Here is an 11,312-nt window from a genome sequence, read left to right on the forward strand (position 1 = left end):
CATGTCAACACAGCTAATGAAACAATTTAATACTCAGAAACATGGGATCTAATATGTTAATTTGTTACTGAGACTTTAGAATCTAGTTACTTCATTCTTCAGGTGATGCACCAAAACTTCAAATTTAAAGATTGAAGACAATATCATGCAAGGGAACATGCCACTGATTTTGTTTTTACAAAGCTGGTACAACAAAATTAATGACAACTTAGAAGATTGAGGACATAAGAATCAATTTCTTTTATACATCTGAAAGCTCGAAATTAAATTACTTTTTCTTCTGTAATGACAAGAAAAGGTTAAAGTTTTATGAATAAAATAATCTTTTATTTAACAATTCCCATAGTCTCTACAAACTTTCAAATGATTTCTGATAAATGCATTAAGAACTTAAACATTAGTCAGCTGCACCCAAAAAAATCATGTTGTTCCCAAAGTGAGACACACACACACACACACACACACACACACACACACACACACACACACACACAGTGACATGGTACAATATATAGGAAGCACAAGTAAAGTACATACCATAACAGTCCTGCATGAACTTCAGAAAAAATCTCTGCAGAATGCTTTGCAAAAGTGTTCAGCCATTCTATTTAATAGAATTTAATGACAAACCATTACCTCACATAATCCCAAAACACTTTGGCATATTCACATTAATAATACAAAACAATTACATTCTCAAAGATTTCAGCTAATGCACACAGTCTTTCCTTGCTGCCTGAACTGTATCATCTACAATAATGGATTTCACACAAGGCATCTTTATCATGCCACAGTTTTAAACATAAATATGGCTACATTCATACAGAGTTTTCATCTCACACTAACTTATTACAATTATTACAATAGTCTTTCTTGTTGTGACATTTGCAGTACAGTGAAAGATGTTAATACGCAAATTCCACAACATTTATCTAAATACATTAAATATATTAAGGACTCTTTAAATACTATTTGGATGCAGCCACAGATAATGAAAGATCATGACAATTTTATGAAAAACTAATGACACCTTTTGAGAGGAAAATGCACTTAATACAGTGGATTTAACTAAGTATTAACCAGTGTTAACTGCACAGCTCCTTTTGCATGCTTTGTTTATCATCCAAGTCTTGTTAAAATATTTTGGCATACTTTGTGACTTTTCTCCTACAATTTCATTGCCTGGTTTCAGCTGCAATATTGAATATTACGATCAGTGAATACCTATCTCCATTATCTATTTTCAATCACTATTAGTGCAACAGAGTGCCAAGTCTTAACAGATTGAAATATATTAATGGATTTCTTTTTATCTCTGCTCAGAAGAACTCTTTCAGACTAATGAATGAAAATGAATGTGCTGTAGCATTTATTTACATTACTAATCAGTTCTTTTGCTTATACAGCCATTTTCAGATGATTCTGTAAGCCAAAACTAATTAACAAGACAGACTTCAGAAAACTTACTTTGGTACGATTTGAAACCATATGCACACCAAATAATTTCATGAAGAATTAATTTGAATGGTCTGGGTTTCTTTAAGCCAATATTATGATAAATCATTGCATTATGCTTCAAAATATTTAATAATTACAATCACACCAAAATAAAATGGAACGGCTGTACCAGAAGTGTTATGCAGCCGTAAACAAATACTGTAACTGACTAAGTCATCTCAACAGGAGTTCCAAATAATCACAAGAGTATATTAAGTCCCAAATTTTGATATATTTGTAAGGTTCACACTAAGATAGCCTTAACTCACAATAACAGCCTAAAAAGTTACTTAAGGAAAAATGTACTGAAGTGTCATAACCTATTTGTTCATCACAACTTTTGAAACAGCAAATTACTAAAAACATTTTAACCTGAGAATCAAAATTTATACACTGCATTGGCTTCTCTGTGCTTCATGGAATATTGTGTAATTTTTTTTGTTACAGATACTCTCAGACACACTCACTCACTTCACTGGATATTCAACTAAATTATCTCCAATGAAGAACAAGTAACTCCCTTGTATATTTTAAACATCCATCCATTTCTTCATATGAAAAGGTACATTAGGGTTAGTGACCCTGTGCTATAAAATATGATCTGTACAAAATCGTTGCCACAACTCCCAATGCAACAGGGATGATCCACGATTTCCAAGAACTGCAACAAAAAGTTCCATGTGAGGTATGTGTGTTGAGTAGTATGAAATTGCAATTTGATATTGCAGTATCTCTCTCTCTCTCTCTCTCTCTCTCTCTCTCTCTCTCTCTCTAAAACGAAACACACACACACACACACACACAGTAAATAAGAAACTCCATACCATATGAAGTCTGGCACCGTAACTGCTATCCAACATGGCAGAAATCAGGAAAGCATCGTGTCTCATTGCTGCAGAGCAGTATATATATTCAAGTACTACCACTACAGTCTCTATGATATGTCCACAAAAATATCAAACCATTACCTGTTACTCGTTTCCTTATCAGTATCCCAGTTCACTGGAGGTTTTACTTTTGTTTCAACACGATCTTCCTAAAAACAGAATAAGAAAGATTTTGTTGCAAATCTATACATCAGAATGAAAATTTGAGCTTCAAATTAATTTTTTGCTTACCTCCACTAGTTCACCAATTTTGTACTTAGTCATCATGTCCCTTGCATCAGTAGAATGGCCAACATCTTCAAATGCTTCAGTACCATCTTTCCCAGCTTGATCCAATAAAACTTCTTCACCACCTGGGTGCTGTCAAAATAAATACATATATCACAGTCTTTATGAAAAGATTAACATGCAGATTGCACACAGCACAACCATAAAATTAGAACTTTTTAAATTTATTGATTGATAATGTTATGGGGACAACCTGTGCCCTATTATTCCACTATATGTACAATGTTTATAAATAATATGACTTCATTCATTACCTATCATGCCGAATACTTTGATGCAACGATCATATGAAATTATAACCACGACATTTCAGTACCCACATTTTTTCCTAGTCAAACACTATTTTAGTAACTGCAACTTCAGTAGATGAACTGTCAATTAACCAGAATTACATAGTCACATGCATGAAGGTACACAGTATGTACCACCTATTTATAGTTCTCTACTTCGTACTGATACAAGTTGATCTGAAGTAAGGCAACAGGGCACTGCCTACGCAAGATAATTCTAATATTTACTGCCAACAAAGCTAAGAAATACAGATGTAAAAATGGGGGGGGGGGGGAGTTATAGTGTTCAGTTTCGAATCTGAAAAAGCTTTTTTCCATATTAAATACTTGCTTACAGAAGTTCCTCATTCCCAAGGTTTTGCTGCATTTTATCAAATATGTTAATTCACTAACTTATTGAAGTAAATTCTTCCATACCACGCCTCAACGAAACTATTTTTGTTTGAAATTTAGTTGCAATAATGTTACCAACAGCGTTATCAACCCATAAAGTCGCTGTGTTATGAGATATTCCAGATATATTTTTGAAAATCTGGACGATGATTCTATTCATGTCAGAATCTTATTTTGCTGCCAACGAAATGGCTAATATGTATTTCAGCTCAGGTCCATAAAGTTACAGCACAAAAGGGGCCTCGCAAAGTTATAAGTCAATAATTAAGGCGGGCACGGGACTCGAGAAGAGTGACATTCTGAAATGTTGCAGATCGAGTGTTTCTCATGAGTATCTTGTTTAACTGAGAATCCACCTTTGTGGTCACGTAACTAACAATTAAGATAGTCTTCGGTTTGCTACTGATGACATTTCAATTTGTATTCACTGGATTCGCGGACACTAAACATTAAACTGCAATTTAAAGATTCTTCGCTCAGTTGTTCAACATAGAACAGGCAAAAAACATAACGAACGCAATTTCCACATACAAAAGTCAATATATATGACAACATTTGTATTCCACTTATGTACCTTGATTTCGTATCAAGCCCTTCGTCGCTCAGAATCTGAGTCAATTATAAATTGACCTCAAACACTGGCAACCGGATCTGTCTTAAAGCATCACACAGACGACGAACAGGTTATAGGGATGATAGCAGCGCACTTACAGGATCAGTAACTGCATCGACATATACATTACGCTGAAAGTTTGAGTGATAGCAATAAACCAACTCTAAACCGACGAATTCAGACAGATGTTTCTATTTTACGCGACATGTATGAGACTGAGAATGGAGGTAGGCGACTGAACCAAACGGCTAACTTAAAACATTTTCACACACTTTCAGTAATAAAAATGAAGTTACCTCATTTAAAAAGGCAGTTACGTCGTACACAGCATTGTGTATCACAATATACGTCTGTTTACTATCATTGCACTTCGCAACTTCAGCCATACGAAACAGCTTCACAGGTTGGTCCATGGCTCACGAGTATCCTTCACTAAGCAAATAACTTCAATCTGACTACAGCACCTATCAGCACCTTCCCTCTTAAATAACACCCCACCAACCTGAACACTGATGTAACGACGAAGATTAAATGAAAATCTTGATGTCATTGATGCAGTGTAGGCAACATATGAAGGTCGAATTTACCGTCAGAGGTACGTTTATTGGAGACAATCGATATACTAGTAGACAGAAGGATAAAAAAGTACCGAGATTTGTTCAGTAAAAAACAGAAGACCGCCTGCTGAAATTATTTATATTAATTTACCAAATTCTAGAATAATAAGCAAAGATCTATATGCCTTGAGAGTACTTTCCAGCTTGCACGTATCACGGAACACTACCGGTTGGCTTGACAGTCGGAATAGACGTTCACTGTTGGTGCCAAATCACTACTTTCTAAATTTTCTCGGACTGCCACTTCTCCCTTGCAACTCGGAACACGACACACATGATTTCTTTCGCCATTCTAATCATTGGCGAAGCATTGTAGAGACGTTTATCGAAACATAGTATGTAGAGTCTATGAAATATCTGACAAGTCTCCGTGACTATCAAATAAATAACTGTATTGTAAATAATATGATACCTGCATTAGTGCACGATTGTTCAACGCTGATATATTTTTGCGAGAAGTAACTTCTTCACCCAACACTTGTTTATTCTTCGCTCTATTCACAAATATATTCGTTTGCCCGATGACCAGCATTCATTAAAATTGAACAATGGAAAAACCAGGATAGAATGTAACAATATTATGAAAAGGAAAGCTGCTACTCACCATATAGCGGAAATGCTGAGTCGCAGATAGGTACAACAAAAAGACTCTCACAATCAAAGCTTTCGGCCATTAAGGCCTTCTTCAACAATAAACGACACACACACACACACACATGCGCCCGCGCGCAAACGCAAGACACACACAGGACTGCAGTCTCAGGCAACTGAAACCACACTGCCAGTGGCAGCACTTTTAATGTGACCATGATGTTGAAGCACCTCCACAAAGGGCGCATTGGCAAAATAGGTCAACAGTGCTACAAATTTCAGGTTACCATCTATGTCATACACTCTGGTCCTGTACCGGTACATAATGTTGCTGGTACCACCCATTGTTAATACATAATCTTCCTTTGAGGATTCTATATACAAAGCCCCTATATTTCCTGTCATATGACCAAGTACTGTATTAGTGTTTGAAAATGTTGGTGACTTAGAATTCTGTCGTTAGAATTGTTTCCAACTAAGGGTCTACACCTGCCCCATGGCCATTACCCAGCAGCAGTAGCCTAGTCTCTTTCTTTTGACAGTTCACATCTGGGTTTTCCTGTTTACAGCTCAAATCCGCTATAAGTTTTCTCACCTATGTCTGTCAGAGACTTCTCTCTACTGAACTGTGAGAGCTGATGAACCCTATTATTTGTGCAGCTTACAGCTTCTTCCTCCAAGTCTTCTTACCAATTGCCAGTTCTTGAGCCTCTATCCATTCATCCCTAATACCAAGAGTCTTGGTGTGAAGCTGGTTCTGAATGTTCCAGTGGCCTGCCTAATTTCTACATGGTGTACCAATGCAAATGTTTTTAAATACCCATGCACCGTGTTCCCTAATCAAACAGAGATGGCACAAAGGCACCATAAAACTGAAGGAGACTCATGTGCTCTATACATTTTAAAACATTTAGTACTCTTAGGGAGTGAATTTTCAAGTCTCTAACGAGTGGAAAACCAGTTCTAAGCAAAGAAGCGGAAGCAGAAAGGTGGAAGCAGTATATAGAGGGTCTATACAAGGGCAATGTTCTTGAGGACAATATTATGAAAATGGAAGAGGAGATAGAAAAAGATGAAATGGGAGATACGATACTGCCTGAAGAGTTTGACAGAGCACTGAAAGACCTAAGTCGAAACAAGGCTCTGGGAGTAGACAACATTCCATTAGAACTGCTGATAGCCTTGGGAGAGCCAGCCATGACAAAACTCTACAATCTGATGAGTAAGATGTATGAGACAGGCGAAATACCCTCAGACTTCGAGAAGAATATGATAATTCCAATCCCAAATAAAGCAGGTGCTGGCATATGTGAAAATTACCGAACTATCAGTTTAACAAGCCACAGCTGCAAAATACTAACACGAATTCTTTACAGACGAATGGAAAAGCTGGTAGAAGCCAGCCTCGGGGAAGATCAGTTTGGATTCCGTAGAAATGTTGGAACACATGAGGAAATACTGATCCTACGACTTATCTTAGAGAATAGATTAAGGAAAGGCCAGCCTACGTTTCTAGCATTTGTAGACATAGAGAAAGCTTTTGACAATGTTGACTGGAATACTCTCTTTCATATTCTGAAGGTGGCAGGGGTAAAATACAGGGAGCGAAAGGCTATTTACAATTTGTACAGAAACCAGATGGCAGTTATAAGAGTCGAGGGGCATGAAAGGGAAGCAGTGCTCGGGAAGGGAGTGAGACAGGGTTGTAGCCTATCCCCGATGTTATTCAATCTGTATATTGAGCAAGCAGTAAAGGAAACAAAAGAAAAATTCGGAGTAGGAATTAAAACCCATGGAAAAGAAATGAAAACTTTGAGGTTCGCCGATGACATTGTAATTCTATGCAGAGACAGCAAAGGACCTGGAAAAGCAGGTGATCGGAATGGACAGTGTCTTGAAAGGAGGATATAAGATGAACATAAACAAAAGCAAAACGAGGATAATGGAATGTAGTTGAATTAAATCGGGTGATGCTGTGGGAATTAGATTAGGAAATGAGACGCATAAAGTAGTAAGTGAGCTTTGCTATTTGGGGAGAAAAATAACTCATGATGGTCGAAGTAGAGAGGATATAAAATGTAAACTGGCAATGGCAAGGAAAGTGTTTCTGAAGAAGAGAAATTTGTTAACATCGAGTATAAATTTAAGTGTCAGGAAGTCGTTTCTGAAAGTATTTGTATGGGGTGTAGCCATGTATGGAAGTGAAACATGGACGATAAATAGTTTAGACAAGAAGAGAATAGAAGCTTTCGAAATGTGGTGCTACAGAAGAATGCTGAAGATTAGATGGGTAGATCACATAACTAATGAGGAGGTATTGAACAGAATTGAGGAGAAGAGAAATTTGTGGCACAACTTGACTAGAAGAAGGGATCGGTTGGTAGGACATATTCTGAGACATCAGGGGATCACCAACTTAGTACTGGAGGGCAGCATGGAGGGTAAAAATCGTAGAGGGAGACCAAGAGATGAATACACTAAATAGATTCAGAAGGATATAGGTTGCAGTAGGTACTGGGAGATGAAGAAGCTTGCACAGGGTAGAGTAGCATGGAGAGCTGCATCAAACCAGTCTCTGGACTGAAGACCACAACAACAACAACAACAATGGAGTGGCAACAACATAAGTATAAAATCAAATATGAGATTCAGAAACTTCACCATATCTTTAAAATTAAGAATAGTGTCACTCACTCTAAACACAGGAAAGCAGAAAACAGGATGTGAACCGTTAAAAGAAACTCACACAGCGATCTCAGTTGAGAAATGAAAACATCCCTTCCCTGTCCATCCCTCCAACCTTCTAACAGTTAGTTGGAACTGACTAGTTCTTGTTGCAAGGTTAGAGGAGGAACAAAAAATGGCGAAGTCATATGTTAAGAAAAAACACATGACAGGACTTTTAACTGTCGACATTGTACTATTAATAGCTATGGCACTAGTCTGAGGGACACTGTTCTCTTGTTCAGTTTGGTCAGAGAATATGTTGTTGACTCTATATTTAAAATTACGTCGAGAGAAAGAACCATAGCCAGCCGGGGTGGCCGAGTGGTTCTAGGCGCTACAGTCTGGAACCGCGCTACCGCTACGGCTGCAGGTTCGACTCCTGCCTCGGGCATGGCTGTGTGTGATGTCCTTAGGTTAGTTAGGTTTAAGTAGTTCTAAGTTCTAGTGGACTGATGACCTCAGAAGTTAAGTCCCATAGTGCTCAGAGCCATTTGTACCATATTTGAAAGAACCCTATAAGGATTGGAAAAACATCCTTGAAAGCCCCATCTATGGAGCTGTCCAAAGATACCAAGCCTCCAAATGGTATCATAGGCCTGCTTGATGTCAAAATATGTATCTCTTAAGTGATACCTGCATAGTAAAGCCTGTTGTATGGTCACCTCCAGGACGACCACATTATTAAAAGTGGAGTGATACCTCCTGAACGCACACTGAAAGCGACTAACGAACTTTCTGGGGTCTAAGAGCCAGAGAAGGCAGTGGCTGGCCATCTGGTCCAAGGTCTTCCCTACACGACTAGTTATAGCAACACTATGAAAACTATTTAGGCTCATACAGTCCTTCCCACGTTTTAAAACCGAAGTTAAAATTGTCTCTCTCCATAAGTCGGGAAAGTGCCCTAACACCCAAATGAAGTTAAAAATGGCGTAGAAGATTTCATTGTTTCACCCTGTGAGGAGCCATAACATACTATAGCTGATTCTACTGGAACCAAGTGATGTGCAGTGAGCTGCAGATAACGCAAAATCCATCTCCCACATGGAAAAGCGGCAGTTGTATTCTTCATCATTGGTAAAACTCAAGTCCCAGCGGCCTCTCTCAACATCAACTCTGTTGTGTTGGAAAGCTCTGTCTTGACTGGCAGTAGCGGTAACTCTAGCGAAATATTCTGGCATTTTCCAGGAAATGCTTGTGGGTTAGCCCAGAGACATCCATTCTTCATTACAGCAGCTACTGGTTGCCTCCCAGAAATCGTTTTGATGGTCTCTCATAAAACTGTACTTTTAGTGGAATGGTCTATGATGTTCGTGTACTTTTCCTTCTTGCTCTCTCTAATAATATGATGAGATTTCGCCGTCACTTCAGAGAGCCACCTGTGTGATCTTGATTGTGGAGTGGCATTTGCGACTGCACTAAAGGATGGGCTGCCTTTTTAGTTGCCCGGAAGACTGTGATATTGCTGCTTCATTAGTGTGGTATGTCATTTTGGTAACATGTTGCACCCATTCATCGATGCTGTCATGGTGTTCTAACACAGAAAGTTGGCTGTAAACCAACCAGTCTGCCCTACTGAGAATGTATTGTGGCAGCTTTCTTTCAGGTAGTGGTCAGTTTGTCCGATGAATCCAAACTGGGAAGTGATCACTTGAGTGCAAGTAATCAACCACTTCTGACTGAGCAGTGTGTGCAAGGATTGGAGAGCATACCGAGAAATTGACAACAATGAACGACCCTTTTCCAATACTGAAGTGTGTGCCAGACCTCATGTTCAACAGACACGCTTGTGATATGTTACAAGGCTCCCCATTGGTCTATCCTGGAGCAGGTTGTTGCAGAGCCCCAATGTACATTGTGTTAAAATTGCCACAGTGGAGGATTGGGGAAGCTGAGTAGCCAGCTCACTGAGAGCCTTTTCATGTAGTACCTCACGTGGGGGCAGGCAGGGTGAACATATTTGTGCCATACAGCTGGTGCCACATGGTACGAGGTGTGTTAGAAAAGAATCCGACCTTTGGCTGAAAAAAAAAACTAACTTGCCTGGAGCATTAGACACCTAATTACACTTAAATTAGTTCCCTTGGGACTCCATACACTTCTCCCAACAGTGCCGCCATAGTTGGAAGCATGCTGAAAGAGCTTCTTTCAGAACAGAGTTGAGCTCATCTGTCATTGCTACCATAATGTCTTCCCTTGTCTGAAATCGCCTCCCTTTCAATGGCCTCTTGAGTTTTCAGAACAGTCAGAAGTTGCAGGCAGCCGTTTCAGTAGAGCAAGGACCCTATTGAAACAAAGGAATCAGGTTTTTCACCAAAAAGGTCTGAAATAAGTGCGAGCAATGTGCTGGAGCATTGTTATGATGAAGACGCCAATTTCCTGTTGACCGCAAGTTGGATCTCTTGCACTGCACAGCATCACGTAGACAACAGAGGACATTTCTGTAGCACTCTTTGGTGATTGTTTGACCCTTTGGTGTGTACTCGTGGTGAACCACACCACAGGAGTCAAAGAAAGCAGTTAGCATCACTTTGATGTTGCTGCAAACTTGGCATGCCTTCTTTGGTCTTGGTGACCAGGAATGGTGCCACTGAGACCACTGGGATTTGGTTTCCAGGTCATACCCGTACACCCAGGACTCGTCACCAGTGATTATTGTGTTCACGAAGTAGGGATCACTGGTTGTGGAGACCAGCACGTCCTGTAAGACTTGAAGAGGAAGTTACTTCTGCTCTCCCATCAGCAGCTTTGGCATGAATTTCCCCGACACTCTCTTCAGGGCCAATCTTCGATCAGAATGGAATGTGCCAAAAAAGTGCTACTACCCACCTCTTCCACAGTTTCTCTGATATTCACATGTTGGTCCTACATCAGCACAGTGGTCACTTTGCCAATGACCTGGTCATTGCGGCTTGTCGACGGCCGACTGGAGCGTGGCTCGCTCTGCTCTAATGTAAGGCCGTCTTTAAACCGGTTGTACCACTCCTTAATCTGTGTGATGTCCATAGTATCGTCACCAAAACCTGTCTGAATCTCCCGAATGGTTTCCACCAGGCTGTTTCCTAGTTTCTGGCAAAATTTGATGCAGTAACGCTGCTCCAGTCGTTCTGTCATTTCCGTTGCAATGAAAAACGACGCGAACACCACACACTCACTCACTCAACTGCTGATTGTCGGCAACTCACACTATCGACAAGTGGGAAAAAATACACTCATGCACACAAAAGATCAAGGTCATCTCGTGCGAGCGCGCTACGTTCAAATCCGTCAGGTGTTCCCAAAAAAAGTAAGGTCAGGCACTTTTCTAACAGATCTCAGACTGTCATACACCACACAACAGAGTGCTGTGGTTGCCGCTTTGTCAGTTGCATGCAAGCTCTCACAGCTCACCAATGCCTGCAACAACCATTGC

At 39.7% G+C, this 11,312-nt stretch overlaps 1 protein-coding gene across 1 annotated transcript; it reads right to left on the reverse strand.

The window, feature by feature from the left end:
• Positions 1–299: 299 nt before the first annotated feature.
• LOC126247982 (cytochrome b5) lies at positions 300–4,489 on the reverse strand. Its single transcript, XM_049948553.1, has 4 exons — positions 4,265–4,489; positions 2,616–2,744; positions 2,466–2,533; positions 300–2,158 (listed from the first exon to the last, which is right to left on the reverse strand). Exons 1-4 carry the CDS (start codon positions 4,379–4,381, stop codon positions 2,071–2,073), a joined length of 402 nt encoding a protein of 133 aa, XP_049804510.1. The 5' UTR covers positions 4,382–4,489; the 3' UTR covers positions 300–2,070.
• Between the last annotated feature and the right edge of the window lie 6,823 nt (positions 4,490–11,312).

Source organism: Schistocerca nitens, chromosome 3 (assembly GCF_023898315.1).
Source record: "Schistocerca nitens isolate TAMUIC-IGC-003100 chromosome 3, iqSchNite1.1, whole genome shotgun sequence".
In the NCBI taxonomy this organism is placed as follows: Eukaryota; Metazoa; Arthropoda; class Insecta; order Orthoptera; family Acrididae; genus Schistocerca; species Schistocerca nitens.

Coding starts and splice junctions, on each gene's coding strand:
- LOC126247982 (XM_049948553.1), bottom strand. CDS start 4,381: ATGGACCAACCTGTGAAGCTGTTTCGTATGGCTGAAGTTGCGAAGTGC. Junction 2,745..4,264: donor TAACTGCCTTTTTAAATGAG/GTAACTTCATTT, acceptor TTATTTTGACAG/CACCCAGGTGGTGAAGAAGT. Junction 2,534..2,615: donor AAATTGGTGAACTAGTGGAG/GTAAGCAAAAAA, acceptor TTCTGTTTTTAG/GAAGATCGTGTTGAAACAAA.